The 15691-nt window shown below is 47.4% G+C and overlaps 1 protein-coding gene across 9 annotated transcripts in view; it reads right to left on the reverse strand.

The window, feature by feature from the left end:
* SNX29 (sorting nexin 29) overlaps nucleotides 1–15691 on the reverse strand; it is a 589016-nt gene that overhangs the window by 455551 nt on the left and 117774 nt on the right. For all 9 annotated transcript variants that reach the window (XM_070230995.1, XM_070230994.1, XM_070231001.1 and 6 more), the window contains 2 exons: nucleotides 11480–11543; nucleotides 9175–9303 (listed from right to left, as the gene is read on the reverse strand). In XM_070230995.1, coding sequence (XP_070087096.1) covers nucleotides 9175–9303; nucleotides 11480–11543 — 193 coding nt within the window. The remainder of the gene's footprint in view (nucleotides 1–9174; nucleotides 9304–11479; nucleotides 11544–15691) is intronic.

The raw sequence follows: 15691 nt of genomic DNA on the forward strand, positions 1-15691 counted from the left end.
ATGCCTTGTGATCTTCTTACCACCGTTAAATCCAAACTTGTGCATTATAAGTAGGTTCAAGCGCTTACCCACATCATGTTTTCTAGCAATGCAGTGCCCGGCCAGTACATACAGAAATCTACTTTTTATTATGTTACTTTCCTTTTCTTTCTCCTTCAAATTAGAGTTAGGGTGTTATAATGACTTTTAAAAAATTAGTTAAGTAGATAGAGTCTATTAGCTATGAATTTCATTTCAGGATAGTAAAAAGGGCATTGCCAAATATTTGTATAAAAAAAGGAATACTGGGGCCAGCCCGGTGGCATACTGGTTAAGTTCGTGTGCTCTGCTTCAGCGGCCTGGGGTTCACAGGATCAGATCCTGGGCGCAGACCTACACACCACTCAGCAAGCCATGCTGTGATGGCGTCCCATATACAAAATAACAGAACTACAAATCTAAAGCAGCAAAGTAGCTGGATTCAGCACTTGCTAATGAGGTCAAATCATTATCTGACATTAAGATCCAATCACGGAAAGACACAAAAGAACACAGCACAGAGACATCGGACGACTTATCAGAATGGCTGAAGTCCAGATTTCATGGATCACACAGGAGGGTTGGCTCAAGAGCGACAGCACAGCACCTTTACTTTGAGAAGCCTAAGAATCCAAACGTCAGGAGGCCATGAGCCCACTGCAGGGGTGTCTCCTGTCTTTGTGTACCTAGCATTCACACCCCATCTGACAGGAGGAGCGCCCCAATTCTCCTTTTGAGGGAACGCAGAAAAAGGAAAAGTTTTCCTTTTTGTCACTCATTCCTACTCCATATATTCTGGGTGAGAAAAAGCTAGCTACCTCCTGGCTCCAGAGGGGCACGTCCCCCAGGCCTGGACTGTAAGAACAATGCATTCCACTGGGTAGCCCAGGACTTTCGGACTTTTGGAGGTTTCTGGAAGCAGTGCTCTCCTTCCACTAAGGATGCCAAGCTGACGGGATTTTGCTTGGAGCTGCTGGGGAACCTCTTGTCACAAGGGAAGAGCAGGTCTGAGAATGAAGCTGCAACCAAGGGAAAAAGATGGGACATGGAAAGACACAGGTCCTGCCTGACACCCCTGGAGGCTCTGGACCCAGCTAGGCAGAGAGCTCGCTCTTCTAAACTAGGAAGTTCACAACCCAATCAACCGCACTTTTCCATGAGCCAGTTTCCAGTGGGTTCCCATCACTTAATACTAAGCTCTCACGATCTACCTATCTTAAGCAGTAAGATTTCTGTGGATGGCTAAGGGATTTCCAGAAAGCCCCAATTCCCAAAAAGTGACCCGAATATCATCTCCAAGCTGAAGATGCCATTAGCAGGTCTGAAGCTAAGCTCAACGTGACTTTGTGCTGACAGGAGGTGCTACCCGCGGAGAGCCATCAGGTGTTGAAAGGTTGGCATTTCTCAATGAGACTAGGACCAAGTGGCACTGTCACTCATCCCATGGTCCCTTCACTCCCTTATTTAACCACTACAGAGCACCTACTGTGTGCTGGACATTGTGCTAGTTGCAAAGGAGAAGAGGTAAAAGCACAAAAGCATGGTCACTGCCCTCACAGAGCTTACAGATTCAAAGGGAGACCACACAGACTCATGACTGATACTAACACCATGGAGGGACACTGGTTCCTATGGACAGCACGGAGGGACGTGACCCAGCCCGTGGTCAGGCAGCAGACGGTAGGCAAGGCCTTCTGTATGAATGAATGTTCTTGATGTAGCAAGACACAGAAAACCCAACTCAAACTGGCATAAATAGAAAAGGGAATTTAGTGGCCCACATAAGTGGAAAATCTGGCTTCAAGAGAAGGTTGATTCAGCAGCCCACTGATGTCCTAAAACCCAGTTCCCTCACCTCTCCTCTCCATTCCAAACCGTAGCATAAGCCTCACCCCAAGGCTGTCTCCCCTTCATGGTGGTAAAATGGCTAAAGCAGTCTTTACACTCTCACAGCACATGGTCCAGAAGAAGGGAGTCATCCCAGCCACCCAGTGACCAAGGGACCATCTTCCTCCAAAGTCCTAGCAAACCTCCAACTATGTCTCCATGGCCAGAATGAGAGCGCGTGCCCATTTCCTGAACCAAGTCCCATCACCACACCCAACTGGGTCAAGCCGTGGTGACCCGCACCAGTCACTGTGGAAAGGAGATGGAATTATCTTGACCAGATTTGACGATCAGGGCTGAACCTTGGTGCTTGGAAGAGTTCAACCCCTACCACCAACCAAGGAAAAAAAAATCATGCCACGGCTGATATCCCAGTGTGGGAGAAACACAGGGGAGGGCTTCTAGGAGACAACACACTGTCCCCTGAGCCAACACTTCTTCCAGTGAAAAGAACCCCGCTCTTCCTCCCCAACTCTCAGTCCATAAACGTGGGCTTTTTGCATCAGACATGAAGCAAATATTAACTTTTTGAAAGATGCACAGACAAAAACTGGGCCTTATTTCTGGTCTCTGCTCAACATGAGAGCAAAGTTTTGTTGTTTTGTTTTACATAACGGATTTGATATTCCTCCAGAGTATGTTTCTTTTACCAAACAGAATTGAACAATGGGGACTTCATAAAACAAGGACAAATTCTCCCTTTTTCCATCTCATGTGCAACACTGCCATCTTGGCTTTGGGACTTAATCCCAAGTAGTTTCCATGGCTCCACCAGCACTAACATAGGGATGGCAAGTTCTTGGCCTGCTTGCTACCACTTCCCCTTCCCAAGTCCACGGCAGACATTGCTAATCAATAACAGCACTTCCTCCTGTTGAGCCCAGATGAGACCCCCAAATCCTTCTCAACCCAGAACCCCAGGCAGCCACCCCCAGAATTGGCAACAGGATGAAACTTACTGGTTTTCTCTGTAAGAGACTATTTCCCAACTGAGGATTGGTGATGAAAAGGCCCAGACCCTCAGTTCCAAAGGCCATCCCTAACCTAGGACAGGCTCAGAATTCAAACGAGTATCTTTTGTGTTTGAGCTTCTCAACTCTGTCCATCTGCCGCTTATGATTAAAAACAATCAATGGCTTTAGATGGACACTAAAGAAATTTACTATCCTTTTTCACAAAAGGCATAGTCTTCATATTTCTCCAATGATTTAAAAACAAAAAAAGGCAGAGACTGAGCCTCAGGGCAGAAACAGACTGAAAGCCTCACAGAAGGCCATTAAAGGTCTCCTGGGGGACTAGCTGGAGTGATGCGAGCAGGGCTCCCAAGGCCCTTGGTCCAGCCTTCCCTCACAGATTGTACAGTACAATTCTGTCTCACACGCAAGATACTGTCATGGCAGATCAACGCTCTGCAGCCCAAAAGGGACATATGCTGGGCAGGCAGGGCTGGAAAAATAACACCAAGAGGAGCTGAAGGTCAAAGGAAGGCCTTCATTCAAAGGCTTCCAGACGCTTGCTGCAGGGGGAAGCTGGAACAGGGAGGATCCATGAGCTCTGGCCTAGCCTCAGCATCCCTGGCCACCCATGGCCAAGGCACCAAGTTGCCTTTCTTAAGAAGAAATCAGGGAACATCCACTGAGCATTTATGATGGGCCTGGAGCTGCGCCAAGCACTTTAGGAGCATTAGCTCATGTAAGCTCCACAATCCTATGAAGAAGGATAACAGACATGATTTGTGTGCCCGTTGCCTGCCCTGGGGACCCAGCAAGGATGTCAATCATGGCCTCTGCTCACTGCTGACTGCAACATGCCCAGCGAGGAGTCTTCCGGAAATGTTATATAGGGACATCAGGAGGAAGGGCCTGTCTTTGGATCCTGCATGAGGCTTGGGGCTACCAGAGGCCATCTTTGCTGCAGAGGCCCTACCTAAGAATGACACTAACACCCAGAGGACACAGAGCCGAGAGCAGGGAAGAGAGGGAACGCTGGCCTCACCCGAGCACCTGGGTCCCACGCTGCCTGAGGAGAGTGACCAGTTTCAGCAACACAAAATTCCTGTTAACCCAAGCTAATTTAGTTTGGGTTTATGCCACCAAAAGCAAATTATTATTATTATTATCATTATTATTATTATGCCCCAGTTTACAGATGGGAAAACTGAAATTTAGAAAACTAAGCCAGGACCTGAGTCTCTGTGCTATTTCCCAAGCCAAGGATTAGACACAGCCCCACGAAGGCCAGCAGTAACCAGGGCACACCCGCACAGCATCCTGCTTACCGTCACCTCACGACAGGGACCGAGAGAGCCCCACACCACCCGCCCCCTTTTACATTTTTAAACAAATGAAGACCCAGAGGCTCAGGGGGTTAAGGCAATGGGCCCCAGTCACACAAGTAAGAACAACATGTTCCCATTAGCGCACCAGAACTCCTCAGTCGGAGAGAAAAGCTGTGCCAGAAGATCACTAGTAAGGCTGGTCCCGACATGAGATACAGGAAGAGAAGACCTTGGGCAGTGCTCTGAAACAACCAGCGGGTGCCCCTCAAGACACTGTCTGCACCCCCTCGGTGAATCAGCTGAACTGGAACTTCCTTCATGGACCTGGCAGGCTGACTGTTGAGAGAGCAACTGTTCTTAAGCACAGAAAACACAACTCGTCCCAATCCCCTCGTATCCGAACCAGGAAGCCTGGTTAGGCAGGACTCTTAGGATTGTAACTGAGAGAAAAGCAGTCACAAACTGGCTCAAGTAACAAAAGGAATTTATTGACTCACAAAACTGAGCAGTCCAGAGGAAAAAGAGCTTCAGGGAAGACTGGATCCAGGAGATGTAATTATGTAATTGGGGCCTATTGAATTCTCTCTCCCTCCATTTCTCTCATGTGTCATTTGGGGTCAAGATCTTCCTACACAGTGGTAAAAACAGCTGCCAACAACTCCTGGCTTACATTATAGCCTCTCAATAATGCTAAAATTGGCTCTTATCAGATCAGCTTGGCCACATTCCCTTCTGTGACCCAATAACAGAGGCCAAGGGATGGAACAAGCTGACTGTCCAGGCCTGAAGCATCTGCCTTGCTCTGGAGCCCAGGTGGGGCAGTGAAATGGTCAGTCCCACCAAACCACATGGACAGAACGGGGAGGATGAAGCACTCACCATGGAAGATTGGGGAAGTGTTTCCAGGGAGAAACAAGCCTGGTGGGCTTGGTAGGCAGCCTCCAAGATGGCCCCCAATGACCCCTGCATTCACGTCCACGTGTAGACCCCTCCCACACTGAAACAGGGTTGAACTGAGTGATAACAGAATATAGCAGAAATGATCATATATCACTTCCAAGATTAGGTGATAAAAACACAGTGGCTTCCAGTTTGGTGTGCTTTCTTGCTCTTGGGTTAGTCACTCTGGGAAGCCAGCTGCTGTGTTATGAGCAGCCCTATGGAGAAGCCTACGTGGTAAGCAACTGAAGCCTCCCACCAATACCCATATGAGTGAGCTTGAAAGTGGACCCTCCAGCCCCAGTCAAGCCTTCGGATGACTGCAGCTCTGGCCAACAGCTTGACTGAAAACTTATGAGAAACTCTGAGCCAGAACCACCAGCTGAGCCATTCTCAGATTCCTAACTCACAGAAATTGTGGAGGATCATAACCTTTCATTGCTTTAAGCTGCTAAGTTTGGAGATAATTTGTGACACAGCAAGAGGTAACCGATACAAGGAGCAGAAACAGAAAGTGTCCCCCCAACAACCAACAATTCTGTTCACTTGCTTCCCTTAACGGTGCTTCTCATGTAAAGGCGTGTCCTCTTTCTGTGAACACCTGTCTCACGGCTTGAGTTTTCGTAATTCAGTAGGAAATAAGGCAATCGATTATTTAGGGAATGAGACTTTCCTACCCTAAACTGCTACTGATTCTAACGCCTCCACCCAGGAAAGGGCAACTGCATGGGGCCACACAAGGGTTGGGCTGGTTACATGACCTTGTTCTTGGTTGAGCCACGATAGCACGAAAGGAAAGCCGTTAATTTTGAGCAAAGGAATGTGTAATAAAATGCTTAATTTGTTCAGGGATGTTTCAGTCTTACAACTGTTCACTCAGAGCCAGTGAAACACACATCCCCACAAACACTTTCAGTAGTTCACATTTTGGGGTCTGAAAGAGCCTAGCACTTCATTCTTTCTGCACCATTGCTGTTAAAATATAACTTTTCATTAGGTGAGGTTTCTTAGTAACATAATTATTATGCTAAAGAAAAATGAGAATGATAGTCAATATTGATTGAGCCTTTGTAAAGCACAGCTGTCGAGCCAGCATATGGTCTCTCATTTCATCACGCACCACTCTATGCGGGGAGAGTTTTCTTATCCTCATTTTACAACTAAGGAAACTGAGACAGAGAAGTTAAGTAACTTGCTTCAGGTCACACAACCAAGAAGCAGCAGGGGCATGATCTGACCCCCGCAGTCCAATGCCCGGATCCGTGCCACAAACCACGAGGCTAAACCAGCTGCATCGTGAAATCTGCCACCTGAACACACGTGGACCTGAGAACAGGCAGCCCAAAGGCACCCACACGGACCTTGGCCCCAGCCTGTGACCCTTTGCTGCCCCACCCTGCCTGCACCCCATCAGTGATGGCCCCCCAGCCTCCAAGCAACAACTGGCCACGCAGGTCCACCATCTGACAACACAGGCAGCTACTCCTTCTGTGGCCAGAAGCAGGAAGAAAGTTCTGACAGCTGGCAGAGGTGAACTCTGTCTGGAACATGTCAGCAGAAGAATTTTTCAAAACTTACTCATCCAGCTGCTCGGTTTGCTTTCCTTTTTTCTCCCTCTGAAGTATTTGCCTGTTTTATGGATGTTCCTTCTACCTGCAAACTGCAAACTTCCAGGCCTTAAACGCCTTCAACTCCCAGCTATCAATTGTTTAAATGGGGAGACTTCACATTATAAAATTGCTTGGTTAAGAAATTGGCTTTTTCTATCCCATTCATGGGCTAAAATTTTCCCAGGAATGATCATATACTAAAATGCAGTTATAACAGCTGACAGACATTCCTCTCGTTAGTCCTCTCTGGTGGATAAGACGACCCTCTCCATTTCATAAATGAGGAAATGCATGCTTGCGGAAGTTAAGCAATTCACCCAGAAACACACAATTTGCAAGCAATGGAGCAGGCACTGGAAGCTAAGCTGACTCCTAACAATTCAAAAATGACAGAGAATGTATCTCTCTCTCTTCGAGGATTCAGAACCAGTGACTCAACAGCCCTAAGTCTTTATTGTGAACAAACGCAATTAAGCCACAGAACCCTAGACTGGCCAGGTAAAACGGCGATCCAGGTGAGAAAACGTCAAATTTGGCACCTATTACTGTATTTATCACAGTCATATAGCTGTCTCTGATGCTGTTGAGATGCCATTTTAAAACGCGAAGAAAGAAGCTTGAATTGAAATTAAATATGGGATCCTGGTGCCAACTTCCAATTACATATATGTGACAATTAACATCAGTGCCACTAACATCACCTGGCAGCACGACGATGGGAAAAGATGCAGCTGTAAATTGACTTAACTCTGGACTCCCCTTGCACATCCACAAGACACGTTCACCTCCTGTTCTTATTTAAAAGTAGTTTTAAAGATCCACCAATGAACTATTTATCTAACCTAAAACGGGAAAAAACTACAACTCAGATGTCCAATCAGAAACAGCTATTCTAATATGATGCATTAACTCAGTGCAATGCCACATCTAGGTCTACAAAAACACTTAACATGAAGCTTATACGGAAACAATAAAAACTGCTTAAGTGGTGGAGGGAGGCAGCCTAAGTAATGACATGCTATAGATTTTAAGTATAGTACATAAAAATATGTTCACATGTCAACAAATTCAGTAAAAATGCATGTTTTTATGGGAGCTGGGATTTTTTTTAGATTCCCTTTACAGTTTTCTTCAAGAAGATATAAACAAAGTCACAGAAAAGGAAATAAAGTGGCTCACAAAAAAAAGCAGGCTCAACCACACTCTTAACTAGCGAAACGCAAATGAAAAATATCCTGCCGGCACCGTTTTTCATCTGGGATATTATCAAGACCCGAAGCAGATCGGCCCCCTGTGGGCGGGGCTGTGCAGAATCAGGGCCCTCTAACCCGCCGCTGTGGAAAGCACGTTGGCTCGGCCCCCGTGGAGGGCAGGCTGATGATCCGAATGCCCTCCAACTTAGAAAAGCACTACACACAGACCCTGCAATTCTACCTTCAGGAACTTTTCCAACAAATATACTTATATAGGAACAAAATAACAAGCGCAAAGGTTATTCGCTGTGGCATTAGAAGCAGCAAAAGACGAGAAACCTCAATGCCTGGCTGTTGGCTCACTGGTCAAATGAATTCTGTGCAGTCAGACAATGAAATATCATGAGCTATTTAAAAGATGGTGATCTAGTGGTTAAGATCCAGCACTTTCACCCTCCTACGTTAGTTTCCAGTCGGGGAACCACACCACCTGTCGGTGGCTTGTCATACTGTGGGGGCTTCATGTTGCTGTGATGCTGAAAGCTATGCCACCAGTATTTCAAATACCGGCAGGGTCACCCCGGGGGCACAGGTTTCGGTGAAGCTTCCAGACTAGACAGACTAGAAAGAAGGACCTAGTCACCACTTCCAAAAAAAACTGGCCATGAAAACCCTGTGAATAGCAGTGGAGCATTGACTGATAGCGCCGGAAGGGGAGAGGATGGTGCAAAAAGACAGGCAGGGTCGCTAGGAATAGGAATCGACTCGACGGCACTAACAACATTAAAAAGCTGAGAGCTCCATGTACACCAATACAGAACGATCTCTAAGATGTAGAGTGAGTGAGTGTAGGATACATGACCATTTTGCATTAAGGAAGGAAAGGACAACAGGAGGAGGGCAGGGAAATGAAAAGAAAAACAGTTACGTGCATACGTATCTGCCTGTGTATGCACACAGCATCTCTGCATCAGTAACACTGCCCACCTGCAGGGGGCAAACTGGGTGGCTGGGGACCAGAGAGGAGACTTCCATAGTTTAACCATTTGTACCTTTTGTATTTTGAACCATGTGCACACATATTATTCAATATTTAGCCAGTGAAATAAATTAAAATTTCAAATGCATAAATGCATAAATTTCATTTCCATCAGTCACTTTTTTTTAATGAAAATGTACCAGCAGACGGTGCGCTTGGGTTTTAACAAAGACCCCCATGACCACCTCTCAGTCCCTCTGCCCTCCCTACCTTGCCAACGCCTGGATCTTCGTGACGTGCCGCTCCTCCTGCTCAGCTACCTTCCTTTTCAAGGTGTCGACCTCTTGCCGGAGTGCAGCCGAGTGCTCCATCTCGCCATCAAGCAGGTTCCGCAGTGATCTGGGAAGAGGGGGCCCCATCTGTTCAGATGCTGTCCACCCAGAGTCCATGGAGCCAGAATACAGCGATTTACCTAAGTCCTAATTCATTCATTTTCCACAAGGCTCTGCATAAACCATAACTCAAGTCTAGCTCGTATAAACTGATTTAAGGAAATACTAAACTCTGCTCAAGAGCCTCAGAGTAATAATTAGGATGAACCTCTGGGGGACCATCTGTGGCCCAGGCTCTGTGTCCCGGAGAGCCCATGGGCAGCTTAAATCAAGGGGAAACAATGAGTTGAGCAAACCCTAGGCAAGCCCCTTTAAAGACATCCCCCTCGAAGGTGCAGCACATTAAACTGAGGCCATTTTGTCATAGCCACACTGGATAAGAGATTTAACAAAGGAGAGGATGCCAGGACAGCCCAAAAGAATAATCCAAGCCATAAAAATAGAACACAGGCTCCGATTAGCTGACAGATGTCTACTCTCATTTCCACTTCTACCCCCAAAAGACACTTGAATCCTGGTCCCTTGCCATCTCTAAGTTAAACAAGCATATATGGTGTTCTATAGAGCTATATAGTTTGACATGGCACGTCTTGTGTTTTATTTTATATTCGGAGTTCGTTTACCCTCCAAAACACATTCACTTGCATATCTGTCATCCTTGGCCTTAAATAGCAAAAAGACAGCAGGTTTTTCAGAAATAACCACAAGTTACCACCTATAAGTGAGCCAAATGGCTCTGTTGACCACGTACTTCACTGGACCTCAAATGGCTATTTCTAGAAAACATTTGCTGGGTTTGGTGCATCTACATCCTCAATCTAGAGGACACTTGCCATGAGACATCAGAATACAAGCAACGGTCTGACCTCCCCACCCCACTGCTCACTGCACTCTCCAAGACCTGTGTTTTGAGTTTGGAGAAAATTCCCCTCTTGGGGCCTGGAACCCCCTGATGCAAACATGGTATGATTTTTTTTCTTTTTCTGGGAAGGAGAAGAAATTAACAGACAGTGACTATTGTTCCTCAGAAGGTAAGACAAAACCTACGGCTTCTTCCAAGGTAACAGCTCCAGCTGGAGCAGGAAGAAGAATCCTGAATGTCTAGCAGCCCTTTGTTGAAAGTTTTAGTTGGGAAATTGTGCTGTCTAAAGATTCCTTTTTGAAAAAGATTCTCTTTTGTTTTAGTATTCTTGCTTGTTTGCTTTATATGTTTCCATAAAGGATGAGGGAGAAGCTTTGTCAAGCAGGGCCCAAAATAAGGTTTAAAAAAGAGAATCACAGTTGCCTGTCACTGTGGACACTTAATTCCCGCTCTGAATAAAACAATAAGAGGACGACATGAACACACACACGCACCCAGCACCACTCCTCAGCCCAGGGAGGCAGCCTCACCACGCTGGCAGAAGCTTAGCAGATAATTGAGGAAAATCCCTCTACTGACCACCCCGTAGCCAAGACAAGGTCCTGGCAGGTGAGCAGCTCACCTTCGGGCAACTGGATGGCAGCAACACAGCTAAGACCTCGCTAGTATCTGGCGTGGTTACACAAGGGAAAAGACGAATAAAATCCTTTGCCCTCAGCATCTGCAATTGGGCTTTGGAGGACGTCAAAAGACTCCAAATACCATCTTGCCCTAGGTATCCCTGACCTGAGCAAACTTTAAGACCAATATTCGAATGCCTGGAACACAGTAGGCCCTCAACTGAAGATTATGCAAAACCTTTCATTTTGGGGGGGTCAGGAGGTTGGAGGGCAATAGCTAAAGGGTACGAGTTTTCTTTTTGAGGTGGTGAAAATGTTCTGAAGTGGCCTATGGTGATGGTTGCACATATCTGTGAATATACGAAAAACCACCGAACTGTACGCGGTCAATGGGTGAATTGTACGGTATCTGAATTACATCTCAATGAAGGCTATTTTCAAAAAAAAGAATTTAAAAAAAAGATGTTACCAAATTAGTTTGTTCTAAGGTGGTGCCATGATGGTCAGGTTTTCATTCCTTGCTAACGTTGAGCCACAATATATATATACATACACTAACGTGGTACATCCCAGACAAGAGGTAAGAAATCATTGGTCACAAGGGTGCCATAAAGCCAACTTTCCCTCCTCTGTGATCCTCTCGGTCCCAGAGGCACAAGGTCAAAGGAAGAGGCTGCTCCCCAGCCTGCAGACCGCAGTACCTGTTCTCTTCTTCCAGCTCGTCCTTCCTATTCATCATGGCCACGATCGCCTGTCGCAGTTCACCTGAGGGAAGGAAGCGAAGTCAACAACCATCAGCAGATGTCACCTATTACACTGTCCCCTCACTGATCTGGATGATGTGGTATCACGGGCCGACTTGTCAAAGCAAGTCCCCTCTTCCCTTCACAACCAATTCCGATACAGTCTGACAGACCCCACGGGCTCAGTCGATCGCTCTTATTAGCCACACACAACAGAAGCGCAGGGCAGGATGAGAATAAATGTGGAGCTGTTTCCTTGGTGAAAATATACTCAGTCGCTATGGAAAAAGCACAGGCTTGCAATTTCTAAGTGCTCTTCCAAGTCCCCGCTACTGGACAACATCTGTCTTGAACAACGATATAGTCCCAGTTAACGCTGTTTATCAACAGCGGATCAGACAGATTAAGTGACACATGGCTTCATGCTGACAGGGAAATACTTACGTTTACTAAGAGATGTGGTCTTCCTACACTGACTTCCACAGTTAGTATACAAGTGACGTTATGGGGGGGGGGGGTCTCTCCAGTACACAGTCCATAGTTACTTATGGGAGCTACTCTTCTGGATGTCTTCAATGTAAGGAAGCGTTTGTTGATAGAAGCCACACCTTTAAATTAAATGAGCACCTAAGTTTCCTATCCTATCAAGCTTAGCTGTTGTCACTGCCCATCCCCATAGCAAAGACATGGTTTACCACATCACTCAGTCAGATCTCAGGACCAGGAACGTCTGAATTTCTCCTGGAGAGCCAGTTTCGCTTTGTTTTTCCCCCTAATGAACCCTGTCAACTATATTTCCCTCTTGGGATTGGCTGCTAGGAAGCTCACAGCCAGAATCACGCATCTAGTAAGTGTATGTGACCATGTGGTGACCACTCCATGTGCTAACTCTCCCTCTGATCTTCTTTTCAAACCTACATTTCCACCTTGTGCCAATTTACCAACAACCCGTCTTATTTTTACCTATTTTGATATGCTACTTCAAATCCTCTTTTAGAAAAAGGTATGGTTTGTTGGTTTCTTCCTTTTAGCTAAAATTTGAACCCTTACTTGTCAAGCTCTGTTCGAAGCCATTACTGGCACCTGAACTTTTTAAATTCTTTATATACTCCTAAGAAATGCAGGTCACTGTCCCATCCATTGGGGCAGGAATAAACTGCACAGAAGGAGTAAATGAGGGAGGGAGAAGACACAGATAAAGAGGTGCATCCCTCCGTCACCTCCTACTCAGGATGCCCGGGAGAAAGAGGGCCACCAAAGACCCTGGGGCAAGAAATGAGGCCACAGGACCAATGCTGTCCTCAGACGGCACCGGAGGAGCGGAAAGCCCACAGCCCAGTCTCAGGGAAGAAAGGGCAGGAACGGGCCTAGGGGCCCTCTCCAGCCTCTAGGCCAGACACGAGGGGCCACTCTGTTCTGACGAGGTGGGACAAAGAACAGACCCCCCGTCTTTTCCAGCCCAGAGCAGCCACATCAGCGTCAAGAGGACTTGCTGGAGGTCTTCGCCCTGGCCCCTCTCGTGCGCTCCACAGTGGGAAACCTGTGGGTTATACCGTGAGACACCGGGCCTCCTGAGGTGCCTGTGAGGAGGTTATGGCTCAGGTGTCCCCTTCCTCGTGTCACCAAGGAAGACAAAAAATTCATTGGGTCAACACGGGTTCACTGAGCATCTACAAGGCACAAGCACTGTCCTTGACACTGTGGTAGAGTGAACACAACAGACTGGAGTCTCTGCCTGCAGGAGGCCTCCCCTCCAGTAGGGGGGACAAAACAAGCACGTAACACTTGGGGCAATGAGACGAGCCAAGACAAGAACGCACGCGAAGTGAGGTGACAGAGACTGACGGTGGGGAGTGGTGCCAGTTCCCATGGGGTGCTCTGGAGAGGGCTCTCTGAGATGACATGTCAGCAGAGGCCTGATGAGGAGAAGGAGCCAGCCCCACTGCCATAAAGAGGAAACACACTCCACACAGCAAAAAGCACATGCAAAGGCCCTGAGACAGGCTTGAGCTTGGTCACACGAGGAAGGCAGAGTGAACCAAGGAAGGTGGGAGTGGCATGCAATGAGGGCAGAATCCAGCAGACACAGACTCTGCCAGAGTCAGGGGCATGGTGGGGAGCCACAGCACATGGCCCTGCCCTCTGAAAGCTCTGAGTCTTGAGGACTTGATGACAGTTCTAGCACTCCCCAGCAAAGCGTTTCATGTACACTGTCCCAATGGTGTCGCAGAACTAATCTACGGGACGCTATCTTCTAATCCCTTTTAGAGGATTGAATGTAAACGCAGGCTGGAATTTGCATCCACGTCTGTCCACTTCCGAACTCTGCACTCAACCCCAGGCAGCAAGGATAATTGCTACCACTTACATGCAGGGAGGTACAAGCTATTATCTTACCGACACTGCACAGGAACAGTAATCCATTTGACAGATGAAGAACAAACCTGGAGAGGTTATTAAATAAGTTGCACAACCGCACACCTTTGAATGTCAGAGCCAGGATGGACACCGAGGCCTCCGACTCCAAGCTGACGCCGCCATAAAGATGCAGAGCACTGACAGAAGGCAGCAGGCGGGAGACGAGACCCACATCACCTGTGTGCTACGCCCAGAGCCAAGGCGCTCTGAACAACATGGGTCCAGGTAACGAGGCCACAGCCGGGACCTGAGGGGCTCAGTTCCCAGCACATACTGTAAAACCTGAGCCACACATGGTCCTTTCAACTGTTGTCAAGGTTTACCAATTTCTAAAGAGAAAAAGCAGGCAGAAAAAGCATGTCTGGAGAAGATGCTGATAAAGATCAGAAAGAGCAGGGCGACGGCAGGACTGAGAGGAGAAGAGGGGAGGAAGGTTAGGCCGACGGCAGAGCTAACCAGCCTAGGGAGACGGAGAGGGGGCCGCACTGCCGCCCCGCAGCCCCTGGGAGACGGGAAGCGGCACGTGAAACAGACGAAGCCGAAAGAGAGTGAGCCCCCTGCCTGGACCATGCCCTGCCTGCAGTTCACTCATTCCTCAGTCAACATCTACGGAGCACCTGCTGGATACCTTCGCAACGAGAGAGCCAGGCTCCCAACTTATCCAAGGAAGGAACATCCTTAACGGAGGACAACAGTACAGGTTCACATATGCCTATGAAGAAACAGTCTGTATGGCTTCTCATTCTGAACCTGACCAGGTAACTGGAGTCCTGGCTCCTGGCCTTGAACCAGTGTCTCAGCCTCTCAGAGCCTTTCTCTCAAGTGCCAGGGGCCAACAGCACCCACCTCCAACCTCCCTGGGTGCGGTAAGGTTCGGAGGAGAGATTAGATGGGACGGTGCTATGTCAAGGCACTGCCTCTTACAGACGGCAACAGCGAGCATTAATAATTTAGAAGAATTCATCATAGCTAGAGTTACAATTCCTTTAAAGCTGAAAACACAAATCTGTAAAAAACAAAAACAAAAAAGCTAGTAATTTATTCCCATGAACCCACAGCCATGGAAAAAAAAGTCAAGACTTCATATATTATTGAAGACAGAGGACGCTATCTCTACAGCTCTCATCTCCAAGAAACCCGGAGCAGGCGGTAAGGCTGCGCCCAGGGACTACAGACACAGACTGGGGAAACGGCTCATCTACTCCAAGGCTTGTTTGAACTCTGAGTCTTCTTATGAGGCCTTCTTCCCCGCTGGAGTTCTCAACTGGCCCGAACTTCTTTTGGGAGCAAAGGAACAGGACATTCATAATTGTAACATGAGGCTGGAAACGGTAAACACTTTTTTAAAAAAATACACTATTACAGTAAAATTGGGAGGAAGGTACAGAGATTTTTCAATAGACCCTCCACCCCCACACATGCACACCTCCTCCATTATCATCACCTACCGGAGTGGTACATCTGGTACAAGTGATGTGCACACACTGACGTATCATAATCACCCAAAGTTAACGCCAGGGTTCACTCTTGGTGTTGTATATTCTATGAGTTTGGAAAGTTGTATAATGACACGTATCCACTGTTACAGTATCATACAGAGTGCTGTCACCACCCTAAAAATCCTCCGTGCACCACCTGTTCATCCCTCCCCAACACAACCCCTGTGAAATCTCCTCTCAACCAAAGCAACTACACTCCACTCGCCAGCCCTCTCTCTGTCCAACCGTGGCACGTCACACGCACGTCTGATTT

Source organism: Equus caballus, chromosome 13 (genome assembly GCF_041296265.1).
Source record: "Equus caballus isolate H_3958 breed thoroughbred chromosome 13, TB-T2T, whole genome shotgun sequence".
In the NCBI taxonomy this organism is placed as follows: Eukaryota; Metazoa; Chordata; class Mammalia; order Perissodactyla; family Equidae; genus Equus; species Equus caballus.